Source organism: Chlorocebus sabaeus, chromosome 1 (genome assembly GCF_047675955.1).
Source record: "Chlorocebus sabaeus isolate Y175 chromosome 1, mChlSab1.0.hap1, whole genome shotgun sequence".
Taxonomy (NCBI): Eukaryota; Metazoa; Chordata; class Mammalia; order Primates; family Cercopithecidae; genus Chlorocebus; species Chlorocebus sabaeus.
In genome coordinates, this window is record NC_132904.1 from 128082084 (window position 1) to 128110080 (window position 27997).

At 44.4% G+C, this 27997-nt stretch overlaps 1 protein-coding gene across 3 annotated transcripts in view; it reads right to left on the minus strand.

Moving 5' to 3' along the window:
- The window catches only part of OPCML (opioid binding protein/cell adhesion molecule like), a 1159273-nt gene that overhangs the window by 24071 nt on the left and 1107205 nt on the right, over positions 1-27997 (minus strand). For 2 of the 3 annotated variants that reach the window (XM_008021558.3, XM_008021556.3), the window contains 3 exons: positions 2170-2307; positions 1601-1721; positions 1029-1180 (listed from right to left, as the gene is read on the minus strand). In XM_008021558.3, the coding sequence (XP_008019749.1) occupies positions 1029-1180; positions 1601-1721; positions 2170-2307 (411 nt within the window). The remainder of the gene's footprint in view (positions 1-1028; positions 1181-1600; positions 1722-2169; positions 2308-27997) is intronic. The other variant, XM_008021557.3, reaches the window with a different exon arrangement.

Sequence of the window (27997 nt, forward strand, 5' to 3'; positions counted from 1 at the left end):
CTTCCCTCTAACCAAACCTCAGCAAATAAACAAGTACATACGCACATAAAGTATCACAACAAGCTGGCCCTGGCCCATGGTGTGAAATGTTGCAGAAGGATATGGATGCAGCAGTGTGGGAAAATGGAGTCAGGAAGACGTAAGGGCTTTAAAGGAGGTCAGTCCGGGCTCCCAAGTCTTCTCCACCCATATGGGAGGGAAAGACCTTCAGAGGGGGTTTGCGGCTCCAGTTGTGGATAGAACAGCCACCTGATAAGGTCTCAGACTGCTACTCCATTCCTCCCCACGGATGGGAACACGAAATGCAAGCAACATGAGAATCATGATGGAAGCAATGGACTAGGTTTAAAGCAACAAATATCACCCCCAGAATCATAGACTCCAACTACAGAAGGCATCTTAAGATTATACAGTTGAATTCACCCATGGTTCTATCTTTTTTTTTTTTTTTTTTTTTTTTTTTTTGAGACGGAGTCTCGCTCTGTCGCCAGTCTGGACTGCAGTGGTACGATCTCAGCTCACTGCAAGCTCCGCCTCCCGGGTTCATGCCATTCTCCCCCCTCAGCCTCCAGAGTAGCTGGGACTACAGGCGCCAGCCACCACGCCCAGCTAATTTTTTTTTTTTTTTTTTTAAGTGGAGACGGGGTTTCACCATATTAGCCAGGATGGTCTCAATCTCATGACCTCATGATCCACCCGCCTCAGCCTCCCAAAGTGCCGGGATTACAGGCGTGAGCCACGGTTCTATCTTCTTTATACAAACACCATTCTACCTGATTCACAATTTGGTTTACTCCTATTGTAAGGGCAAACCTTGCCTTTTAATGACCATGAAATATCAATTACCATGTAACTATCTGTGCATGGCATGCTAGGGGAATGGCAGGGAGAAGTATGTCTTATCTACAGGTGGTGGGTTGAGCAGGATGGATGGACACAGGCCAAGCAGATTGCAACTTCCTCCCTCCTGAGTCCCTCAAGCTTCCCCATGTGGCTGAGCCCGCTGCATCCAGGCTTCTGGCACTCACCATACAATGTGATGCTGGCATTGGTGTTCCCAAGCTTGTTTGTGGCCACACAAGTATAGTTCCCATAATCCTTTTCTGAAACATTGAAGAAAGTCAGAGTGGACATGCGGCCTTTGTTCTCAATCCTCACTCCATCCAGTCCAGTGGCTAACCTGCAAGAGGGAAGGCACTGCCATCAATTCACTCTGCAGAGAGGCCCTCCTCCTCACAAAACGCTTCTCTCCAACTAACCTTGTCCTTCAAACTCAAACCCTAAGAACCTCAGTGTCCAACAGGAGGACGAGGGAAAGGATGCTTTTGCCCAACAGGATAAATGTACTGGTTTCTAATTCCCAATGACTGACATGTCTACAACAAGTCTCAGATTCAGCATCATGGTCAGTTCACTTTGTTCACTTCCCAGCCTCCTCCATGTTTTTCTGGTTGTAAAAGGAGACTTTGTTACAAAAGAGGGTATAAAGCATTTCTGTTTTGCCTTTTCTTTCCCCTTTCCTTCATCCTCATCCTTCTCCCGTGTGAAGATGGCCCATCAGCTCTGCTTCAGAACTGTCCAGGCATCATTTAAAAGGTACCTGGTATCTTCCTTGAACCACTGGAATTCAGCCATGGGGACTGCAGAGGCTTCACAGCTCAGGATGCCCTTCTGACCGACTGAAACACCAGTGTTCTTGGCTTTTGAGATATAGGGAGGATCTGTGGGAAACACACACACACACGCACGCACACACACATGCATGCATGCAGGCACACAGAGTGATTTCATGAAAGAGAAGAAGGGCACATCCAGCCATTTGCTACGTAAGTGGATTACTTGTGACAACCCTCTTTCCCAGTGAAATAATCATTTATTTCAGGAAAAATAACTTGCCTGAAGATATTGCATTGACCCCAACATCTTTTTCAGGCCTCCAAACCTATTCTCAGTTAACAATTCTCTCCATTTGCTGAAAACTCTGGCAGTCACAGGAAGACGCCAGGGACAAATGGCATGGAGGCCATGGTGAGCAAAGCCATTTGATGAAGTATTTTCCTGTTGGCAGCAACTTGGGTATTTTGGAAAATGGCACTGCCATTACCAGATTGTCTGCCTACTCCTGGTGCCCTCTGTTCCCCAGAACCCCCTGGCTGCAGGTCCACTCACAGTTTACAGTGATTTTTACTTTCCGCACATCGGGCGCAGCGACATCGTTCAACGCGCTGCATTCGTACTCCCCGGACTGGTCTCGCTTGATGTCAGAGATCTCCAGGTACTCATCCTCACTTACAAAGCCCTGGCCTTCTGGGAAGAAAGAAGCAGACAGGAAACAATCAGGAAACCGTGTAACCAGGGACAGAGCCATATTCACATCTAGAGACTGTAGGAGAAGGAAGAGAAAAAGCCATCAGAATGGAGTAGGACATCAAGTCAAAGACAGAGGGCATCAAGTTGCTCAAAAGATACGGCAAAGGAAGAAAGAAATTCTCTGCGTGTGTCTTGCATCAATGTATTTTCAGCCAAGCCACTTAACTTTTTTAGAGCATTTGGTAAGAAAACATGTCATTATTTTTCTTATATGATTATTGTGATAATTAACTCAGAGATGACATGATAAATACTTCGGTGCATCATCAAACTGATATTTTAAAAAGAATTGTCATGATCAATAATATAATAAAACCATGGAATAACTTTAGAGTATGTTACTGTGGAACACATCTTAATTTTTCATTATGTAGAAATGTTTTTGTATGCAGAATACAAACTACTACTTGTAGAATGAATAAGTAAACATTCCACACTTTAATATAAATAAATGCAAAGTAGTTGGTTTTGTTTCTACCTGTGTTGGAGAAGATAGAGTGAGAATGAATGAACGAGGAAGGACCCCACGATGGCTTTGTAACAGGTACTCAATATGCATTGGCCAACACAAGTGTGATAGACCCGAATGCTGGATCTGTGGTTGCCAGAATAGCCTAGTGGATTTAAAACTCAATTTGGTGGAGCTCCCTGGAGGATTCATTCTCAGGTACCTCTGAAACTTGTCATTCATAATTCAAAATATTATGGGCTACAAAATTTGTGTTGCTTTTATGTCACCAGTACAGGTTCTTGCAACAATCTGGCCTCTCCACCTTAACCCTTATATTACTCCCTGTGGTCCAGTGCAAAGACAACAGACCCTCTGTCTTCCATCACAAATGTTCTGGGTTCTGTCAAAACACTGAGATCCCACGAAAACCAAGATAAAGCCCAAGGATAAGGCACAGCCATTTGCCTTTCTTATAGGCCTGCAGTCCTGAGGGCCACAGTAGTTTTCAGGGCAACAAAAATGTTAGCTTTCCCCACAAGTTTGTGAAAGCATGTTCTGATCCAATGGGTTTGGGTCCACCATGGGTGTGAAGCAGGAAGGTGTCTGTGGAGGGGATGGGCTGGTGTGTAGGGCGTAGGGTGTGGAGCAGGAACGTGTCTGTGGAGTTGGGATGGTGTGCAAGGTATAGGGTGGGCAGCAGGAGGCTGGAAGGTGGGGACAGTGTGTAGGGCGTAGGGTGTGCAGCAGGAACGTGTCTGTGGAGATGGGCTGGTGTCCAGGGTGTAGGGTGGGCTGTGGAAACGTGGAGGGGGTGGGCCAGTGTGCAGGGTGTAGGGTAGACAGCAGGATGGTGGAGGGAGTGGGCCGATGTACAGGGTATAAGGTGAGCAGCAGGAAGGTTTCGGTGGAGGTGGGCCAGTGTGCAGGGTGTAGGGTGTGCAGCAGGAAGGTGGAGGAGGTGGGCTGGTGTGTAGGGTGTAGGGTGTGCAACAGTAAGGATCTGTGGAGGTGGGATGGGGCATAGGGGGTAAGAAGGCAGGTACTTGGGTGCCCTGACTCTGCTCCAAGTCTAAGCCTTGGGGGCTTCCACCACCTACCTGCCCATTTCCCCAGACCACGTGCTTTCTGGCTCTTGCTGTCTTCCTTGCCTCCATGTCTTACCCCAGGTCATGCCCAACCAGGGAGTACCATCGGTCTCTGGATACTGGCTACCAATCTATGTATAGAAATGTCACTGCAAATCAGCACCATTCTGTTAGCCCAAACTGTGCACTTCCATGGAGGAAATAATTCATTGGCTAGTGGGAGCAATTCACTTGCCTGGCTACCCTCCTCAAGCCTGGTCCTGAGGACGGGGTCCCAAAATGTACTCACAGATGTGAGGTTCAGAGTCATTGGGAAATCTGGGTGAACCCACATAAGGAGTGGCTGAAGGGTGCCAGGTGGAATATCCCCAGAGTGAAGAAATGGGGTATGAAACAGTGACCACACCTAGCCTAGGATCCGAGTGTCTCTCCCGAATGATGCTGCTTGCCCCAGATGGTCCCAGGCACCAGACGGGAACTTAGACAATTTCAAGGAAGAAACTCCAGAGCATGGGCCAGCTGGATCTGGGTTAAGTCCCCATTTGCTGGGTGGTGCTGCTGGATCAAAAGCCTGTACCACAGCAGACATAATGATCCAGGTTAGTTCATATCCTAACTCTTCAAGGTGCACTACGGACATGCAAACACTTTCTTGCCCTACTCCCTTTATTTCTACATAGGCTAACAGAATATCACAGTGAAAGGGATTCTGAGATTACTTTTTAAATAAAATTTAACAAAGAAAAGTTAGTTGATCAGTCTAAGCATTTTTAAGGATTAAACTACAATGGAATCAAACACATCAAAATGATGTTCCAGACTCACCTCACCATCTTTTTTCCGGCAAGAAATAAGTGTGGCAGGATGAGAAGCCTGGCTTTCTACTACTATGACTCCACTATTTTTTCAAAATGTACCACAGAGGATTTTGCCATGAGTAATTAAATTGCACTGCACTTAACCAAACACATGGGCTACCTGCTGAGGGCCTGGCTGGGGTCTCAGGCAGGGTCAACATTCCCCTTGCCTCAGAGAGAAGAAAGCCCCAGATCCCGCTGCTCGGTGGACCTGAGCCAGATGCCTTAAAAGCTCCAGATAAAGTGAGATCCACGAATGCCAGTGGACTAACAAATGTCAACCTACACATAGGCAGGGGATGGCTTCACAGAAGGGGGAGGCCCGTGTGCATCTGCATGGGTAAGAGAGGTCCTGCATCCTTCCAGCGGAATTACCAGATGACACGGCAGCCTCTGGAATGTGGGATTTCTTTCCACTGTGATGCTGTTTTTATGGGACCAGTTATGCAACAGCAGAAAAGGAAGGAAAGAAGAAAAAGTGCGTCTCATGTAAAATGGGGATCGTTATAACACTACCTCATTAAGTGGAGAAAATGAATTTTGTCAAGCTTGTACAATGAAGTAAGCGCTTCTCAGATTTTAATTTGCATATAAGTTCTTCAGAGATTTTTCTTTTTAAATATAGATTCTGATCCAGTAGGTCTGGAGTGGGGTCTGGGATTCCACGTTTCTGACACATACCCAGGGGCTGCCTCCATGGCTGGGACGGGGCCCACATCCTGAGCAGTGAAGCTGCGATGCCCCATGCCGCACTGTTCATGGGCTTTCTCCCACCCACACACGTGAAGTCCTCTAGGGTCAGCGTGTTAGGAAAATATACTAAGAGCCCCTCAGGCTGAGACTCTTGTGGAGCCTGCCCCTCCAAAGACTCACTGTTTTGGGGGTTTAGGGCTCAGTAGGCTGGCTACATTGAGGCTGAGGATCAGGACGCATGGATTCTTCACGATCTTCCCACAAAACACGCATCCTCGCCACAACATGTTCCTTTGTTGAAAAATGGAAAATGTTGTTGAAACTTCTCTCCATCTCAGACTCGGTGAAGGTGACTTACATGTTATTTTCTTAACTACTTGGAATGCTGGGTGAGATTTTTAAAGCAGAATGAATCTAGGTTGCTACATGACTGGAGACTTAGGAAGCTATAGGGCTGCCCTCTCCGGTTCTGGTTGTAAAATGTAAAATCCTGATTCCAGTCTGCAGATAATGGGGCAGAAGGCAATCAATGTTTTAATCCTCTCTACTAGCTGCCAGGAAACCAAATTGCTGACTATGAACTAAAAGAAGGGAAATGGGCAGGGAGAAACAGATGAGGGAGGAACAGGATAGGATAGGAAGGAGAGGGAGGAGGAGGAAGGAAAGAAAGACAGAGGTGGGGCAAGCAAGATGGCCTGTGAGCCACTGGAAAGATTCTAAAGACATGTTCACCACGGACTTTTTTAAAAAGGCTATAAGACTGCAATATTTTCCTTGTCAAACAGGAACTGCAAGTCTGCTCAACAGTTTTGCTTTATAGCGAAATGTCCTGTACTAAGACAATAACCCAGAGGCATTATGGACCTGCTCTAAGCACTCCAGCATCCTAATATAACATGGTTGGAAGCAACAGAAAGCAGATTCTGAATCATTGGCAGAAATGCATAAAAACCAAGGCTGTTTCCATGGAAAGAGTGCTTCAAAGAAGATGAGTTCAATTCACTGCATTAGCAAAATTAAGATCTGCAAAAATACAAATGAGGCCATTCATCAGGGGATATGGGGGTCCTTGTCTCAGATGCATGATGCATCCTTGGGGATAGAATGAGCAAAAGCCTCAGGGTTATGTGGATCTAAGGGGGCTTCCTCGGTAGGGCACACATTCTGACAGCACAGTCACAGAATACAAAGAGCATGCAACATCCACAAGTAGGGTCTATTCTGCTAGAAATGGAGGAACAGACAGAGAAACGACTTATGGGAGAAGGACCACTGGCCGACCTGCTGGCTCTGACCTCACTGCACTTATTCTGCTCACATCCAGGATGAGCAAGGTGTTGTGTCAGACTCTGTGGTGAGGGAATGGGGGCAGAGACAATGTGGAAAACAAGGACCTTCACCTTGGATAGTCTGCAATCTCATGGGGCCAGGACTCAAAGTGGTTTATATTTTTCCGTATCTCAATTTTTTAGTTCTTTGTCATTTCTAGATCCCTCAAGTAAGGTGTAGTGAGTCAAAAAGATTTATTAGAGCTGAAAGGATCCTAAGCATTTGGGGATGAAAAAGATCAAACAGGAAATCCAGAGCAAAATATGGGGGCCTTCCTGACCTACTTCTTTTCTTTCTCCCTTTATGTCCTTTTGTGCCAGCGATATCTCAGCCCTCATTCTTGCATCCAGTTCTCCTGTTTATTGCCTCAGCCAGTTCCTTAGAGTTATAAAGTTGAAAGAAACATGAGGGGTCAAAGATTTAGCCTTCTACTTTTTAGATTATACAAAGTCCTGATGGAATATCTTGTCTTCTCTGTGAATACCTCTGGGGACAATTTTAGGAGGTGAAGATAGGGTTTGGGAGTGTCCCCACCCAAATCTCACCCTGAATTGTAATTATCCCCACATGTCAAGGGCGGAGCCAGGTGGAAATGATTAAATCATGGGCGCAGTTCCACCATACTCTACTCTACTCGTGGTAGTGAGGAAGTCTTATGAGATCTGATGGGTTTATAAATGGGAGTTCCCCTGCACAAGCTTCTTGCCTGCTGCCATGTAAGATGTCCCTGACTTTTCCACTATGATTGTGAGGCTTCCCCAGCCATGTGGAACTGTGAGTCAATTAAACCTTTTTGCTTTATAAATTACCCAGTCTCGGGTATGTCTTTTTTAGCAGCATAAGAATAGACTAAAACAGGTGACCGATCTCTTTGTTGGTCTATTCACAGTTTGCAACAACAATAACAACAACACTTTGTATTGAGGCAATCCCCATCTGGTTTGTCCATTTGGAATGATTAAAAGTCACCCACGAGCATCCCCACCCTGACTGTCCTTCTAGGTTTGCTGTCTAGGGCATGGCTCTACCTGCAGACACTGCGCCGAGATAAAATGTCAGCACACCTGCTGCAGCATGTACCAGACTTGCCAGGAGGTAACACACAGAGGAACATTTCTGGGGGCTTGTGCTACCAAGGAAAAGAACAACAGGAGATGAGGGCAGTGAGGAGGATCTAGGGTTTCAGGAGGCAGCCACACAGGGAGGACAAGGTGTGAGGAAGGGAAGTGGGAGGAGCAAGAAACCAAGAGGGAAATGAGCTGCCAGAAGGAAGGCAGTGGGAGTGGGCAGAGTGTGGCCACTCAGGTCTTTTTGGCTCACATGGTTGAGTTTCTGGGAAAACAAGAAAAGGAGTTTCCCTGATGCCCAGCAAGAGAGACTATTACAGATGATTCTGATCAATACTGAATTTGCAAAGTTGGAATCAAATGTCCAGGTGATTGGTGATCAAGTACCTCTGGCCTATAAGGCCACAACTAGGCTGCCTGAACCACCTTAGAAACAAGCCTTTTACCCACTCTCGAAAGCTGGGTTCAAGTTGTCAAGGAACACAGATTTTACTTTGCAATGGAAGAACCATGCTTGTAAATATGTGCTGGACATCCCGTCATGGACATCTGGATCAAGATAGACCACAGGAAGGAGCTAAGGCTGCCTGAAACTGCCTCCTCCCCACCGCTTCTCATCCTTGACGTGTACAGGGAAAGGTAGAGACTGTCAAAAGTTCCTGAGGAAACATGTGCCTGAATCCTATCACTCATCTTTCTTTCCCTGCAGGATTTTGGCTAATAGAACATAATCACAAAACTGAGCCATGAGCAGATCAAAACATCAGCTGGACTATAATCCCCACTTGGGATCCAAGGCTGACGTGAGGTTCTTGCCTTTCTCCCTGAGAATTAGAGACAGTGGGGTTTGCACAGTAGAATGCTTGACTTTAGTACTCAGTCGCAGGCTCAAAGTGGAGCCGAGAGTACGAGCTATGCTGCAATGCAGAGGCTGGAGCAAGGAGGACCCCAGACCCAGGTAGCAGGCCAGGGAGGGGATGGAGACACAGGAGTGATGCCCTCACTTCTAGATGGCAGGCTTATGTCTGCTTAACTAGGCCCAATAGATGACTGAGCAACCACTTTACCATGACGTTGGTCACCAACCTCCCATGGAGGAGGCAAAGAGTGGACAGGGTGGAGGAAAGCTGCCCTCTAGAAACCTCTGGGGGCTATAAATAGGACTTCTCCTTTTATCCTAGAGATCTCCTGGCATCCTTCTCCATCACATACCTCCTGACATGAGAGCCCCCTTCTTTTGAAGGATACACATCAGAAACATGCTTGAATTTGGAATTACGGTAGGGTTTTAGCATTTGGGACCCAGTATGGCTCATATAACCTGAGTGTTGTCCTGTCTACCCTTCTTCCTAGTCCACTGTCCAAGTTGCAAGCACCCTGAGTAGACGTCCCATCTTCTACTTCCTTAACTCCTTAACAGCAGCTAACGTAGGCTAAGCACACAGTATGTGTTCACGTTATGCCTGATGGCTAGGTTTGAAAACTGAATCCCTGCAGAACTCCCCCTCTCTGTCTCCTATTTAATCCACTCTCTTTCTGCCAGACTCTTCCTCCGCATTATCTGCCCCCCACTCTGCCCCCCACCCCAACCTCCAATCCTTGACTCTCCTTAGACCCCTACTGGCAACAAGCAACTCTGAGCTCGCCCTCTTTAAATAAACCAAGGAGTGTGGACTGCAGTACATTGCACCCTTGCCTGCTCCCATATTCCAGATTTGTTACCTTTGCCGCACTGGAGTTAATGAAAACTGTGATAAACCCACTGTTTCATTTTCCTTTAATTAATACAAGCAACTGAATTGTGCTAAAGTCATTTTGGTTTGGAGGCCAAGCCCCTGGTCAATGTCTCACTTGCTGGCGGTGACAGAAGCTTTGTCTTGGGCTCAGAAAACTTTCTTAGGCTGTGGCCACCAGGACCTCCTCTTGGGAAGAGTGGCTTGCCCCCATCCAGGGCTGCCATGCTGGCTGCCTTCCCTAAGGCTGACAGTAAGTTGGCTAATCACAAGATCAATGTGTGACCGTGAAAGTTAACTGTGCTTCCAGCGGGGGAAGGAGTACATTAATAAAGATCTCCATAGCTGGGGGCTCAGAGGAATTTCCTGGCAGGGATGGGAGTTTTCTAGATCTTCCCTTCCATGCATGCGTGAGGATGATGGAAGTGTTTAATGCCCCTCATCGTCAGACCGGGAGTAACTGAGGATGACACAAAGACAGAAGGACTCAAGTGACTCCTCCAGTACAACTGTCCCCAAAGAGAAACTCTCATACACTGGGACTCTTGAACTCTTTACCGGGAAGAGTTAAAGAGGAAAGGATGTAAAGGGTTTTGTTTTGTAAGTGGAGGAGAAGAAGGGATGTCAAGGAAACGTCTGAAATCATGTTTAAGAGGACACACCAAAAATAGATGTTCTCATCCCTGGTGGGTCATGAGACTTACCCAAGGAGCACTTTAAAAATAGACTCTTGCCTTCGTGCTAATGGATTGGTGAACAGGGTCTGGGCTGGGGGTCCCAGCACCCGCATCCTCTAAAACTTCCCAGGAGACTCTAATGTACAGTCAGGGGTGAGAATTCAGGGTTGGTAAGTTGAGGACTCCTGTTGCTTTCATTTTCCAAGTTCCAGTTCCACATGTATTCTCCCAGGCTTCCTCTGCTGAGAAGTCATTCAGAGCCGAGGAGTAAATGAGGATGTGCACATCTTACAGTGTGCTCAGATCTCCTGTCAACTGTCAGCTTCTATGCAAAATATACCATCATGATGTCAACAGCAGCAGCTTTATTGTAGGTGAGTCCAGAAAAATAAATCTTTTTGTGGGGTAGGATGGTGATAGCCAGGGTCAGTCTCCAGCAGCTAGGGATCCGCAGATAGTCCAACGAAGAGCACGAAGACAAGAGGCTTCTTTCCAAAGCACGGTGAAGAGGTGCGTTTAGCTTGGCTCTGCTTGTGTCTCTCTCTTTTTTTTTTTTTTTTTTTTTTTGGACATGGGTTCGTTATGTGTGGGAAGAATCAAGACACAACATTTTTAGCATTTAGATGATACTGTTGACTCATTGGGAGTGGTTCTGAGTGAGTGTCACAGAAACAGCCAGGGTACCTGTGAGGATGTGGCGCATTCCCTTTAAATGAAAGTGCAGCGTGTGTGCCAGAAAAGGAAGAGAGGAGCTAGACAGAGAGAGGCAGAGGAGGGAGGGAGGGAAGGAGGAAGAGAGAGAGAATATGAGGATGCAAAACACTAGAATTCCATATAGGCACACAAATGACTGAGGATAGAAGCTTAAATCCATTTGATGAGCAGATTAGCCTATTTGGGCCTAAAAAAAGTTGCTAGCATTTTTATTCTAAAAAGTATTAAAAATAAACTGAAACTAACAGTTCAGACCCAAACAGTGCAGGAGTATAAGGAGAAAAATCATTATTTTTAAATAGCAGAGCTTAAACAGCTAAGTTATTGACAAAATGTTTAAGTACACTTGAAAAGTTTTTATTTATTTTATACATTTTCCTCTTATGATTATGATTATTTGGATTCTAAACCAACAGGGTTATTTTAAGTATTAACAAGTAAAAGTGAAATGAGTTCTGAGAAGTAAAAGTACTGCTTTAAAAAAACCTTCATAATTAAACAACAGCATTTTTTTTTTTTTAGAAACCTGATCAATGCATGGAAGGGGACACTGCCTCTTTCATTTACAGTGTCTTAAGAAAGTTGCCTTAACCTTGTCTACAGCAGCCTACTCAAGCACAGCCAGTCACCCAGGCCCAGTTTCTTCAAGAAGGCTATATTTTTGTAGTACAGGAATGTCTTGTGTCTTGGTGTGGTCAGTGGACTGCCAATACTGTGTTACTTAAGGGTGCTTTGGCACAGTGGCTTCTTGAGCCCAAAGCAGACCTACAGGGCTGGCATCTGCCAGCGGGTGGGCAATATACAAAACCTTCAATTCGTTATAACATCAAAGTAAATCCTTTGCCCTTCGCTTGCCTTTGGGGGAATTAAAACTTTCCTTCTAATGCCAACTGCATCTGATTTGCTTTCCCTGAGGATTAATTTATTTGTATAGCAGCATCAGAAATGCCTTTGCTGTTTTCATAAGTCAGGTGGACCCATAGTTACATTTTCCTGGGACAGTGCTAATTGACACCTGTCTTCCCAGCGTACTTTTTATTTTTTTCTTTTGAGACAGAGTCTTGTGCTCTGTTGCCCAGGCTAGAGTGCGGTGGCACGATTTTGGCTCACTGCAACCTCCACATCCTGGGTTCAAGCAATTCTCCTGCCTCAACCTCCTGAGTAGCTGGGACTACAGGTGCACATTGCCATGCCTGGCTAATTATTATTATTATTATTATTATTATTATTATTATTATTATTTAGTAGAGATGGGGTTTCACCATGTTTCCCAGGCTGGTCTCGAACTCCTGAGCTCAGGAAATCTGCCTGCCTTGGCCTCCCAAAGTGCCAGAATTACAGGTGTGAGCCACCACACCCAGCCAACAGCATACGCTTTAACTGTCACCTTTCATTCTTTAAAGTGCACTGGTCTGGATCATAAGCCGGATGGCCAACATACTCCTGGTCTACTGAAAGGTCTGCTGTCAGGCCGTAGGGCCTTAGGTACTGGTGGCATCTTACCCTGAGCCTGGGGCAGGCCCAACACTCAACCTTTTTAAGAGAGGCAGTGGCGTTCTGGCCAGGACGATCAGGCAGGAGAAAGAAATAAAGCATGTTAAATTAGGAAAAGAGGAAGTCAAATTGTCCCTGTCTGCAGATGACATGATTATATATTTAGAAAACCCCATTGTTTCAGCCCAAAATCTCCCTAAGCTGATAAGTAACTTCAGCAAAGTCTCAGGATACAAAATCAATGTGCGAAAATCACAAGCATTCTTATACACCAATAACAGACAAACAGAGCCAAATCATGAGCAAACTCCCATTCACAATTGCTTCAAAGAGAATAAAATACCTAGGAATCCAGCTTAAAAGGGATGTGAAGGACCTCTTCAAGGAGAACTATAAACCACTGCTCAACAAAATAAAAGAGGACACAAACAAATGGAAGAACATTCCATGCTCATGGATAGGAAGAATCAATATCGTGAAAATGGCCATACTGCCCAAGGTAATTTATAGATTCAATACCATTCCCATCAAGCTACCAATGACTTTCTTCACAGAATTGGAAAAAAGCTACTTTAAAGTTCATATGGAACCAAAAAAGAGCCCGCTTTGCCAAGACAATCCTAAGCCAAAAGAACAAAGCTGCAGGCATCATGCTACCCGACTTCAAACTATACTACAAGGCTACAGTAACCAAAACAGCATGGTACTGGTACCAAAACAGAGATATAGACCAATGGAACAGAACAGAGCCCTCGGAAATAATACCACACATCTACAACCATCTGATCTTTGACAAACCTGACAAAAATAAGAAACGGGGAAAGGTTTCCTGTTTAATAAATGGTGCTGGGAAAACTGGCTAGCCATATGTAGAAAGCTGAAACTGGATCCCTTTCTTACACCTTATACAAAAATTAATTCAAGATGGATTAAAGACTTAAATGTTAGACCTAAAACCATAAAAACCCTAGAAGAAAATGTAGGCAATACCATTCAGGACATAGGCATGGGCAAGGACTTCATGTCTAAAACACCAAAAGCAATGGCAACAAAAGCCAAAATTGACAAATGAGATCTAATTAAACTAAAGAGCTTCTGCACAGCAAAAGAAACTACCATCAGAGTGAACAGACAACCTACAGAATGGGAGAAAATTTTTTCAATCTACTCATCTGACAAAGGGCTAATATCCAGAATCTACAAAGAACTCAAACAAACTTACAAGAAAAAAACAAACAACTCCATCAAAAAGTGGGCAGAGGATATGAACAGACACTTCTCAAAAGAAGACATTTATGCAGCCAACAGACATATGAAAAAATGCTCATCATCACTGGTCATCAGAGAAATGCAAATGAAAACCACAATGAGATACCATCTCACACCAGTTAGGATGGCGATCATTAAAAAGTCAGGAAACAATAGGTGCTGGAGAGGATGCGGAGAAAGAGGAACACTTTCACACTGTTGGTGGGACTGTAAACTAGTTCAACTGTTGTGGAAGACACTGTGGCGGTTCCTCAAGGATCTAGAAGTAGAAATACCATTTGATCCAGCCATCCCATTACTGGGTATATACCCAAAGGATTATAAGTCATGCTGCTATAAAGACACATGCACACATGTTTACTGTGGCACTATTCACAATAGCAAAGACTTGGAACCAACTCAAATGTCCATCAATGATAGACTGGATTAAGAAAATGTAGCACATATACACCAAGGAATACAATGCAGCCATAAAAAAGGGATGAGTTCACATCCTTTGTAGGGACATGGATGAAGCTGGAAACCATCATTCTCAGCAAACTATCGCAAGGACAAAAAAACCAACATCGCATGTTCTCACTCATAGGTGGGAATTGAACAATGAGAGCACTTGGAAACAGGAAGTGTTCTCACACACCGAGGCCTGTCGTGGAGTGGGGGAGGGGGGAGGGATAGCACTGGGAGACATACCTAATGTAAATGATGAGTTAATGGGTGCAGCACACCAACATGACACATGTGTACATATGTAACAAACCTGCACATTGTGCACATGCACCCTAGAACTTAAAGTATAATAAAAAATAATAATAAATAATAAAAAATAAAAAGAGAGAGGCAGTGGCTTAGGACCAAATAGGGTGTGGCTGCTCCAATGTAGGAGTCTGCTGGACTGATGGTCAAGAAAGATTCTGTGTGCTCCTTTCTCCCAGAGCTCCAGGCTCATCAGCTATACTCTTCTATGGGAGACAGACAATTGCAGCTGGTTGGAGCCTAAGCCGACAAGAGAGGGAATCAGCATCGCAGCCCCCAGGAGGAGGAAAGCCAGCTGGGGCTCGAGAGCTCCTGGCTCAAAGTCCTGGCAGACCAGGTACCAGACCTTCCCCTTTCTGAAGCGGTTGGGAAGGCCCAGAGCAATGAGAGAAACAGTCCTAGGGGCTTTTCAGGGTATTGGGGAAATGGCCTTTTGAGAAACAGCACAGCCTAGTTTCTGCAGATGAGGCCTGGATGCAGCTTGACTCTTCTTCCTTCCTCTCTTTCTTCCCTTTTATTCGATGCTCTTTCTTTTATCCTTTCCCTATATTAGTTCCTGGCATCCCAGCTGCTTAACAATGATGCCAACCTTCAGCATTTATCAATATTTTCAAAATACTTGCATTAGCTTATAGGCAAAGTACCCACTAACCCAGGCAGCACAATTGGCATGCAAGCCATAACCAGAGACATCCTGCACACTTCGCAGAGCATAAAGGTCTGAGCTCTGAAGCGTCACAGGGAGATAGCGTTGCTCATGCACTGGGCCCTAGTGTGCACTGAGAGGAAAGCATTAGGAGCTGTGCACTCAAGGGGCGAAGTCTCCACTACGGGTGGGGGTCCCTTTGAAAACTTTTCTGTCAAGGGCTCTTCTCATCTGTACCTTGTGCTATTCTAGGCAAATCTGTCTCCCTCTTACCACCTACCTTGGACTATGATAAGCTGACTTCTCACCAAAGGCATCTGTCTTGCTAACCTCCCTCCTTAGCCTAGTCACCCAAGAAGTCACTTTATACGACCTTCTGTGACTCATGCTAACTGTAGAACTCAAGGAGGAAACCACTGAATTCGAGATCAGAAGACCGACGATCTAATCCCAGTTTTGTCACGAATATGTGATTTTCAGTAAGTGTTTTCAGCCCTTCAAACCTCAATTATTTTTTCTATCAAATACAAAAATTGCATCGGATGAGCTCCAAGGTCGCTATCTGTTTTAATGTTTTATAACCTTTCATCACCGAGCAAGATGGTCTATGACTAAGAATCCCAAATAATTCCTTAAGTTCTGGAAATCTGATAATCATGGCATTGATGGACTGGGTTCCAACCCAGGAGCTCAGGGTCCCTGTCCCACAAGGGAGCATAAGTTCCCTGCAGAGCTGGCCCAAGCCATACTGGCTTTATTTGAGGTCTTGACAGTCCATGCACAAAAATAGAGACACTGTGACAATTTCAAGGTAGCTCTCATCTGTCACTGTGCTTTAGCTGCTTGGTGATGGGGAGGAAAGAGAGGTTTTGACAATTATGAAGGACTATGTGTGTCTGAACGTAATGTCTTGTGTTAATGGGGGAAATTAATTCTTTCCTTTCCTTTCTAAGACTCTATTCATGTAGATCTTGACAAGTAGCTGTTCTTTCCTCCCTCCCCTTGATGAGTAGACTGGAATAATGTCTCATAGGTGTAACTAATCATCCACTTAGATGATTTGAGGCCCATTTTCATGCGTCTTAGGGTACACTTCAAATGCAGGAAAATGATGCTTCTACCTACTTTCTGTCCTCGCCTTTACTAAAAATGTCCCTTCTTAGTTACATGGCTACTTTGCTAATCCTTCCCACCCAGATACAGAGCAACCACAAAAGGGGCCTACAGGACAGTGAAGACAATTCCAGTACGATGCCCAAACTTTCAGCTTCACATCAACCGTTATAACTGGCCTGTGACTATGGCAGCTCAGTGCCAACAGGTTCAGAGAGGCCAAATGGAAGCTGAGGAGGCCAAGGTTTCGGCCTTTGCTCTGCCACTAACTAGCCAGGACCCCTGAGCAGGCCACTTTACTTCATCCAGCTTCAGTTTCTTTATCTGCAAAACGAGGGGACCCAGTGAGCTCAATTCTTAGGTCGCTCAGCCACCACTCTTTCCTGGCTCTTTTTCTGATGGTCTTTCTGGACCAGAAGATCGGGATTCTGTGTACTCGCCCCCAGTCCTTGGACAGCACTCGACATTTGATTTGGGCTCGGAGCTTCTAGGAAGTTAAGTCTGGAGGTGTGAGTTCTGTTTCTGCCCCAGAAACCTGGGCTGGCTCTGGTTCTGGGAGATGGAGCCTTGAGAATGCTGTGATGTGACATGTGGCTGCAGCCAGCGCTGGTCATCCTCCAAAGCTCCCTGCCCAGGCCCCAGGGGAATCCCCTGCCCTCCTTGCTGGGTCTTCATGTGCTTCCTCATCACCACACTCAAGGCCTGGATCAAATGAACACATCTGACCTAGAAAGGAAGGAGGACCCTGCCAGTTCCTAGACTGTTTCCCACTAGCCCAGATTAGTTTATCAGTTTTGTTTTTGTTGCCTTAGGAAGCACGGAGCCTCTGTCTTCTTGGCAGACAATGTTGCTGTGAGGGAGAACAACAAAGAGGATTGGAAGGTGACTAGGGCTCCAACAGAGCAAGCCTGGACTGCAGGATCGTGGATAGAAACAGGTAGTTTGGAAGGGGCTGCTGCACAGGAAACCATATGGGGCAGGTGCTGGAGCCTGGTGCCTCGACGGTGGTGTCTGCAGATTTTTAGGGCTGCCCATAGAGGGGTCTTCTGCAGAAAATGAGTCATGATGGAGAGGCAGCCACCCTTCCAATGCGGTGAGCTTACTCTACTTCCACTGGACTCTAGAGGTTTTCTTTTCTCAATTATAGAATATTGTATCCTGAGAGTAAGTCATGAAATTAATGTAAATAACAGTGTGATATTTATTGCTTTCTGCATATTATACACACACACACAGACAGACACACAAGTGGTATAAATGCATGGCAGTAAAGAAAGTAAGATGCAGGGTGATTGTTTTCAAACTTTCCTCACCACTGAGGAAGTAACACCATACTAGGCTCAGGAGTGATTACGACTTTCTGTGTCCATTTGGATAAATTGTGTAACCACCCTAGGCTTCCTGTTCTATCTTTAGTGAAAATAATGGGGTGGGGTTTAGTGATTTCTAAAAAGCATTAACTCTGATTTTCGATAGTCAGTAGGTGGTTGAAAAGTAATATTCCAACCATTGACTCAATGTGTGTGTTGTGTGTGTGTGTGCCTAGGTGTGTGTGTATATAAAGAAAAACACAGCTAAATAAGGAATAAATCTCACCTAGAATCTCATGAGAAGAGACAAAGCAATAAGAAAGCCCAAAGAGGCTTGAGCTTAGCAAATCAGAAGGCAATTCATCTTGAGAAGAAAACAAGTGATATTTACATTATTAAATCACAATTACAAAGCAAATCAGCTGCAGAAGAGAAGAGACCATTTCCATCAATTATTACTGAGCTGAACATAATTTTTCAATCACCAGCAGATTGTAAATGGGGGCTACAGCTCATCCAGGAACTCTTCTATCATAGGAGTTATTAATCGGGTATTAACTTTGTCGAATTATCAAGGACACTGACGAGATGGTGAGGGAAGCAGGGAAGGGTATAGGGCCGGGGCAGGGGCGGGGGGGGGGGGCAGACGGGAGGACACAGCAGGTGAATTCCTGAGACCACAGAGGCACGGAACACTCTAGAAGGCCTGCGATCAGTCCTTTATTCAGCTGGTCTGGCTGCTGTGTTGAAGAAAATACCCAGCTCTGTTTCCATTCCCAAAAAGTCAACATATGAACAGGTTAAAATAAAAAATAGCACTTTCTTGACTGGAGATTCCATTCCTGTTTAGGAGTGCTGAGGGGATGCCAGGATGGCACACAGCTCTAGGTGAGGGGTGAGGTGCTGCCCCTGCTGTGGGGCCTCCATCCAGGGCCCTCAAAGTCTGAGTGCTCCCATCTGGGTGGAAGGTATGGGCCATCCGTCCTATCAGAACCTCATGTAGATTGGCGGAGAACGAAAGCACAATCCAAAGGCTTTTGTGTGTGTCCATCAATATGCTGCGGCTCCTTATGGGTCTCGGTAAAAACTTTTATCAATGCAATAATTTTCAGGTTTTTTGCGCCCCATTTTCTCTCTTCCTTTATCTTACCAGTTTTCCAAACTCTGCCCTCACTGGATTTCTGTGTAGTACAGAGTAGGTTTCAATTCCCCTAAACTGCTTTGCTCCCTCCCTGGGTTCAACGTCACGCTCCTCTGCTGCCACAGGACAGGCTGGGCTATTGGAAAACTGATTCCTGTTCTGTTCTCAGAGCTGTAGAAGAATGGAAGGAATGAGAAACATTTTCCCTGCCCCATCCCCAAAAAGGTGGCAGGACCTGCAAATCCTCAATTCTTAGCTTCTGGCCTCAGAGTTGTTAATGACTTTTGTGTCATGGGGTCTAAAGCAGTTGCTAGGCACCCAGAAGATTATTACTATTCAAGCATTTGTTTCACAGAAACAAGCAAACAGCGTCTAGGCCATGGAGGTGGGTGCGCACCAAGCTGGGGGAGGATGAAAGGTCCAAAGCTTGGGTTTGTGGAGGTGCCCCCACCAGAGGCAGACTAGCTGTCATTTCCCATGATTTCCAAGGCAGACCTCCAGTCAGCGACAGCACCTCACTCTGGGTGACGATGAAGCTGGATCTGGAATTCATGATCCACCAGCACTTCCTTCCTTCCTTTCTTCCTTTCTTCCTTCATTTCTTCCCTCCTTCTTTCAGCCTGCCTGCCTTTTTTCCTTCCTTCCTGCCTGCCTTCCTACTTTCCTTCCTTCCTTCCTTCCTTCCTTCCTTCCTTCCTTCCTTCCTTCCTTCCTTCCTTCCTTCCTTCCTTCCTCCCTCCCTCCCTTCCTTTCTTCGTTCCTGCCTTCCCTTCCTCCCTCCCTCCCTTCCCTTCTTCCTTCCTGCCTTCCCTTCCTCCCTCCCTTCCTTCCCTCCCTCCCTTCCCTCCCTCCCTCTCTTCCTTCCCTCCTTCCCTCCTTCCTTCCTTCTTTCCTTCATTTCTTCCCTCCTTCTTTCAGCCTGCCTGCCTTCCTTTTTTCCTTCCTTCCTGCCTGCCTTCCTACTTTCCTGCCTTCCTGCCTTCCTTCCTTCATTCTTCCCCTCCTTTTTTCACATCTTCCCTCACTTCCTTTGTTCCTTCACTCAACAAACATTTTTGAACTCTTACACAATAAGCCTACCACTAAGGACTAAAAACTAAAGACCTTTTCTCAGCATTCTGTATACTCCAGTGAGGAAAGTCAGTCTCCCAAAATATGACTCAGATTGAACTTCTCACCAGCCAGATGGGCAGCCTCAACAAATTAACTATGAACATAAACATTCTTATAAGTGAGATTTCAGACATAGAAATAATAGGTGTCATTCATATACCACCCCTCCTTCTTTTCCGTGGACATATCTGACCTTGCTTATAAGTCTCCTCTATATAGTCTCTCTGCACCATGCCCACATGTTGTAAGGGATTGTCTTATTCAGCCCCCCTAAGGTTACTCCAAGTTGAAAGTACCATCTATTTCCCACTGGGGTCTTGACTGTTATGCCTTCCTTGACCCTAGAGTCTTTGTTAGATGCCCCTCATCTGGGTTCCCGTAGAACCTACATTTATCTTTGCATTTGTCATGTCAGAGCAGTAATTCTCAGCCTGGTAATTTTGTCCCCAGGATATATTTGGCAGTGTCTGGAGACAGTTTTGGTCTTTATAGCTGGGGTTAGGGAAGCTGTACTACATTGCACAGGACAGTCTCCCTTGACAAATAATTATCTGACCCCAAATATCACTAGCATCAAAGTTGAGAAACCTGCACCAAAATGTAAATGTATATTGAATTGCCGGCATCTCCCACCAGAGAGAAGGAAGCTCAGTGACTTCAAAGACCATCCATTTCATTCCCAGGGGCATCCCCAAGGCCTGGTGTAATTCCTGACACATGATCGGGCCCCACAAAAGGACCGAAGAAATATACAAAGAATGAGTAAGTCCATTCAGCAACGAAATGCAGTGCCAGTCTTATGTCACCTAATTGTCTAATGCTGAGGGTAAGACTGATTACTCATAACTAAATATAAGCTTAGCAAGAAGTAACCCAAAAAATGCATAGTGATTAAGCCCCTCAGCAGGGTTCCAAGGAGAGAGCAGATACTATTTAGTTGGCTGGGGTGGGGCTGGTACAAAGAAACGTAGCTCTGGCTATAGGCAGTGCTCAAAGAAGCCTTGAAATGTTCTCATTTCAGCAGGCAGGACTGGGATGGCACAGGGTAGGGACACAGCATGGACAGGGTGAGGAGGAAGAGATATTCTGGAAATTACACTGCAGGCTATTTCCTGACTGGTACTACTTTTCTGAGGAACATTGCTGATGGCTCTTGGCTAAGTGGATTCTGGTTACAGAAGATAATTCTGCCCTTTTAAGTGAACTCAAGGAAATTGTGGTCATGTGGCAACTGCCATTTTCATGTTTTGCCTTCTCAACATAGTTTGTCACTTCTGTATGATTAGCAAGGAAAGATGCCTACTATATGCAGAACACATGCTAGGTTTTTTTGGGGGGGATAAGTTAAGAAACCAGGACTGGCAACTAGATATCACTCAACGCATATCTATTGCATCGAATCCTGCAAAGCACATTGTTTCATAATTGGTCTCATTTGTATGGTCTATAATTTTAGACTTCAAAAGATGAGAGGGTCACCTTCAGCTTTCCTTGCTAGTTTTACAGACCCAGCTTCTCCCAGGTCATAACTTGTTCCTGGGAAATAAGGTCTGAGAAAATCAGCGTTTGCATCCAATCCTTGTGAGCAACAAGAGAACTAATCTGAAAAGTGTGATGGTGGAAGCCTGATTTGGAAGGGTGACGACCGATGCTCAGTGAGCCAGAGCCCGCTCTTCCAAGGTCAGGCTTCAGTGGGCTAATATCTCATCAGGAGGCACCAGGCCCCACACTATCCTGCGGTAACAGCCCATCCACTGCGGAGATGCTCCACTGCCCCTTCCACACACTGCTCACTGCGATAGCCTCACAGAGGGCTCCCAGGTGGGGACAGAGGGCAGATGATGGGGGAAGCCAGCACCCAGGGCCTTGGGGAACATGGCAGCAGCCATGTTAAATGGGGTTTGTGGCTTTATGTAACCTATTAAATTTTGCCCATTATGGAGGGGAGAGAAGGGCTGCCTTCAGATCCAATCAAGCCTGCTCTATGGGAAACAGGATGAACTGACTTGTTGGAAATCCACAACAGCACATAAATGCTTCATAACTGCAGGGACACATAATATCTGCACATAGGCAGTATGCACACCCCCTAGAAAGGATGTGATTTTCAGTCTAAAATGTCAATTTATTTTTTTCAGTAGGGTTTAATAATCATGCTCTGACCCTGGACTGAATAAACATGTTAGGGCATTGCCAGTATAACATCTGACTCACCCTTTTCCTGTGAGACATTTGTAATTTCAAGAACAGAGTGTAAGACCATTATAATAGAATGTATCACATAAACTTGGATATATTACAGGTCGAGCCCTGTCTCCTAAAATATAACAGCTAGATTCTTAAACGATCTGATCTAAATCCCAGACTCCTAATACCAGCATTGTAAAAAAGTTTCACAGAGTTTGCACATCTCATTTCTGTCTAATTGTTCACTCTGTAAATTGAGCACAGAACCACAGCATTCCTTTACTTTGCAAATTATCACACAGTGTATTGTACACCCATCTGGTGGGCACCTCAGAGATGCCAACTGGCTGCTTAGCCTGAGAGAAGCCTGGAGTGTGCAGTGACCTGAGATGGCTTACATGCTACCGGTGAGATCCCTTAACTCAAAAGGTCACCTCATTCCCAGAGCAGTGTCCCTGTGGGACTGGATGGTTCCCTGCAAGTAATAACCACTTCTAATAGGGCAGAAACAAATAGGACTTGAGGTCCCCGTGGGCAAAGGTTAAATCTTTAAATCCGCCCTCCAGCGAGATCCCTTTGAGATGCCACTTAGGAGCATGCTTATATGTTCTCCTTTGCCAGAGACAGTCTTTGTTTACATCTGTTCATATGTTGTAATACAGATGCCCGTCGCTTCATTTTCAAAAGGGTCTCAGTGTAGACACTACATTATATGTTCACTCTACATTTAAATCATTCCAGACTCAAAAGCAGTTATCTTGTGTTTAAACATCCCAAGCCAATTAGATATTGATAGAGACTACCGTTCTCTGTCAAAAACCTTCTTTGTCAAATTCATTCATTCATTCATTCATTCATTCATTCATATGTAAGGCATAACTTACTCTATAGACTATAATCTCTGCCCTCACACAGCTTACATTTTAGACAGAAAGCACAGACATCAGATGATATAACAGATGATATATGTTAGTGGTTATTGACTATCAAACTTAAGTAGTGGAATCCTCTCTCTCTGCCAATAAAATCCTCTATTAAAATTTTATCGAGTTGTAAAAGCTCAGCTGCTATTTTGGGGTTGGGGTAGAGGGGAGGTGTAGGAATTCAAGGTTTTGTAGTCTAGTGCTCACTATCTCATTCTCACAGTCGTTCATATTGTCTCTCTCCCTCCGTCTCTCCCCGCTTTCTCTAACCCTCACAGAGACACCTACAGAGGTTCAGAGGAAACCTTAGGCATTTTGTGAACTGCAGCTAAGGATAAACAGTTTCCCATTGTTCAGGAGAGCACAGTGCAATTGAGAAAACAATGCATAAACATATGAAACTTTACATAACAATGAAAAACTGAACAAGTCAGAACAAAGGAAAAGATGTCCAAAGCCTTGAGAATTAAATAGCTTGTAATTCTAATAAATGTTAGAGGAATTTTAAGACAGGAGAGGTCACACCGGGCAGGAAATTTAAAATTTATTTTTAGTTAATTTTTTTAGAGTTTAGGGATTTTAATTAGAAGAAATTCCATATATCTAGTCAAATACCCTCATGATCTGTCTTGCTAATTTCCAAGTGCACTACTGTCAGCAGCAATAGGAAATAGCTGAAAAGACTTCATGTCTTCCACATTAGCCCATAATCAACAAATGATCAATGATTCTACCTATGATTCATGTAGAGGGTGGTGAGGGTGGGTGCCCAGCTCTCTTCCATGAAGACTCAATGGCATTTACCTGAGGCATCAGGTGTGGGGGAAAGAGCAGTGGCAAACACGTACAGTGCATTGGACTTGTCAGAGGAAGTTATCAAATAAATGTGTGCTATTATTGTCTATTGTGTATTGTTTAACATAGTCCAGTTGGAATTCCTTCAAGATTTAAACAATACTTTTCTATAATACTCTATTTTTACAATTCCCTGATTAAACGAAAGCCTATTAATCATGCTCATTAATCTGTCAATGCCTGCATCAGGCAGAAGGAATACAGCTGTGTCAGGCAATCACTCCCTTCAGGGAGTTGGCAGTCTTGATGTGATGAAGACGATGACAATAGAATGTGGCTCGTGCAGCAGGGGGAGGGATGCAGCCGAGGCGTGGGGCAGACAGGAAGCGATGGAACCAGACTGCTGTGGTTGGCTTCTGGGAGGAGCTGATACCCGAGCTGAGACCTGGAGAATGAGGATGAATGAGCACAACCAACACATTTTGAAAGGGCATTCCAGGCAGCAGAGGTACCGTGTCAGGAAGCACAGAGATAGAGGGAGTCAAAAGCTCTGAAAACATAAGAGGATCCATGAAGCTGACGAGTTGAGCAGGGCCAGGCATGAATGGCCTTGAACACCGTCGTAGGGCATGGTGTTCATGCTTCTGACAGGTAATAAGACCAATAACACAAGGGGCGAGACATCTATTCTGCTCTTAAGAAGCTTACAATAGAGTTGTCGAGAAAGACCACACACACTGATACATTGACAAACACATGGAATTCATGATAAAGAGATTCATGCTTTAACAAATATTTATTGAATGTCAACTATGTTTGAGGGACTGATTAACTGTGGATGTTCCGTCAGTGAATGCTATGGGATTCCTGCCTTCTACGGAGGAGGCGGGTAGTAAAGAGATAATCAAACAAATACCAATATAACAGTAAACCTTAACAAGGACTGTGAAGACATGCCAAAGCAATACGACCCCCATCCACTAAAAGCTGCTGAGTGATCACCATGTACCAAGCACTTGCCCCCAACCTTTGTTTCCCTTTCTGTGGCGCTGTCAGTGACCTGCCACCCAGATTCCCAACTCGGGGCTAAAACACTCCTACCCCAGCTGCCTGGCGTACGGTCTGCTGAGCCCTCTGGGGAATTGGGGCAATGGGCTGTGTCTCCCTATGCCATGCTCATTCAATGCCCTGTTGAATGAATTATTTCATTCAACAAATATCAGGTATTTTGGGCCAGGCACAGGTCTATGCATTGGTCCACACTAGTGAAAAGGGCAGGCAAAGCGTCTGCCATGGAAGAGCTTAGATTCCAGAGAGGAGAGCCAGTCAACAAACCAATAACCGGAATCTGTCAATGGGTCGGTGGTGCGGGAAACAATAAATCAAGCAGGTTGAAGTGGGGTGGGAGGTGGGGAGATCTGTGGGAATGACTGTTCTATCCTGGGTGGACAGAGAAGGTCTCTTGGGTAAGGTAACACATAAGCTGAGGAAGTAAGACATGAACATGTGGGGGTGGTGGGAGGAATCAAAGGCATTTAAGTAGCAAAAGATGAACACTACACAATCCATGCATCAAAGAGCATGACGATTCATAAAAGGTTACCTCAGAACCCCACGCAGACCTGACTAACATGCATAGAAGATAAGGAGCATAAATCTGGTTATATTCTAACCCCTTCCTCTGACCAACCACAGTGAATATGCCCCTGACTAGGAGCTAAAATGTGTGGATTCTAATCTAGACTTGCAGTTTAATTATGCACAGCAGCAAGATAAAGACAGTGATTCCTTTTCAGCCTGTCTTGCATGGTTGTTGTGAGGTTTTGATGAGACAATAATACAAAAGGAATAAGAACTAATAAGGACAGCAATCGTCAAACTTTTTGTCAGGGCCCCATGACATTCTTAAACAATTATTGAGGACTTCTAAGAACTTGCTTTGTAGTATTATGCCTATCAACATTTATCATGTTAGACATTTGAATAATTTTTTTAAAAATAGTGAATAATTCATTTTTTAAAAAACACCAATAAACCCATTATATTTTAACATAAGTACCTATTACGATGAAAAATACATATTTTCCAAAATAAATATCAGTCAAGACAGTTTTGACATTTTGATAAATAATGCCAATGTCTGCCATAATAGAGACAGGTAGATCCCCATATCTTCTTCCGCATTCAGTCTATTGCGATAGATTGTTCTGGTTGACATATGTGAAGAAAATGTAGCCTTCCTCATAAAGTTAGGGAATTGGGAAATAAAGCATTTAATAGTCTTTTCAGATAATTGTGTGTATTATTCTTTCATGTACACCAAAACTCAACAAATGGTAGTTTCTTAAAGCTTAATTTCAGAATCTGAGACCGTGTCAATGAATGTTTTCTACTCTGTTCCATTAAAATTCACTGGGCCATCCTTCCCAATGTGGGCAGGCACCATCCAATTCACAAAGGGCCTGAACAGAACAGAAAGGCAGAGGGAGAGTTTGCTCTTTCTGCCTGCCTGCTCAGGCTGGAACAGGAATCTGCTCCTGCCCTCTAGCTCACACTTACACCACTAGCCCACCTGGCCTCAGGCTTTCAGGCTGTCAGACTTGGACTAGAACTTCCACTCTTGGTTCTGCTGGTACTCGGGCCTTTGGACTCCAACTGGAACTACACCATCTGCTCCCCTGGGTCTTGTGCTTGGAGAAAGCAGGTCTTGGGATTTCTCAGCCTCTGTAATCATCACATGAGCCAATTCCTTTCTCTCTCTCTCTCTTCTCTCTCTCTGTCTTCACACACACACACACACACACACGCACATCTCTCTATATATATATATCTACATATATATAGGATAATATATATCTATATAGAGTGTGTGTGTATATATATATATAGAAAGAGAGAGAGAGAGAGAGAGATCCTATTCGTTCTGTTTCTCTGGAGAACCTTGCCTAATATAGATTCCTTTTTTGTTCCACACATCATTTTGGAACATTACATATTGGTTATGTAGAGGATCTTTATTCACTGTGATATGCACATCTTCCAAATGTTGACATACTTTGTTATACGAAAGTTAAAAAAAAAATCACATCTGTTAATATTGCCACCAATCTCATGAGAAATGTCTTTAGGCACTGGGAACCTGTCAAGCTCATAAAAGCAAATACAAGCTTTCTAAAGTTCTAATTTTAGCTCAAAAGCTCAAATTCCATTTTTAGCAACAAATGCTGTCAGTGGTTTTCGTCCAAGTGACAGGCCCGCATTATTCATTTTCAAGAAAAGATCTGCCAGATACTCAAGACTGAATAACGTTGAGTTATTTGTCAGCTGTTTTTCAAATACAATGCTGTTGTGGGGGTGGGGTAGCTACTTGAGCTGGTAACCAAACAGTCTAACAGGTGATTTTTCCTTGGGAAAACATTGTACTTTGTGTTTTGGGCATACTGCTAGTTCATCTCACAGAATGCTGAAAGCTTATGTGTTCTAGGGTTGAGATGTAAAAAATAGATTTATGCTGGCTCAACAAGAATATTCTTAAATTAAAGCGACTTTTTTTTTTACTGTGCGTTTGTGGCAATGAGGATTGCAATGACAGCTAGCAAAGACGAAGATGCTAACTTGATTAGTGCCAAGGCTCCAGCATGTGCAACCTCCACTGCTTTTGTACTAACAGGACACATAGGGAAAAGCTAATAATGTCTTAGTATTACCTTGAAAACAGTTTTGAACTCACAGTAATAAGAGTTTCGACCTCACAAACCCTCTGAAATGGTCTTGAGGATCCTCAGGGGTCAATGAATCTTACTTTGAGAACCATCGCCAAAATAGAAACTTAGAGGGACCAAAGTCAACAGGGCAGGAGGAAGATGTATGGTGACTAAAGATAAATGATATTTCAGCAGCAAAAAATGATGCTTGGTATCCTGACAGCAAAGAAGAATAAGAAAAAAATACAGAAAGTATTCAAAAGTATAGCAACTTGGGGCTATCTTTTGCAGAAGCAAATAACCATGTACTTCAATAGCTCCAGAGTGTATCGCCAAAATTCAGCACTGCACAATAAACACAGTTCACAAAGATGACCTTGAGTCATTAAAATAAGGTTACGAAATATCACATATACTACATTTAACAAGCCAAAGAAGGGAAAGAGTTCTCTTAGGAAGCATTCCTTAGAAAGAGTTCCAGAGCAATAACTGAAATTTTAAAAATTGTTTTGGAGTTTTATTTTAGATATTTACTTGTGTGTACCAGCTCATTCCATATGATGGATAAACAAA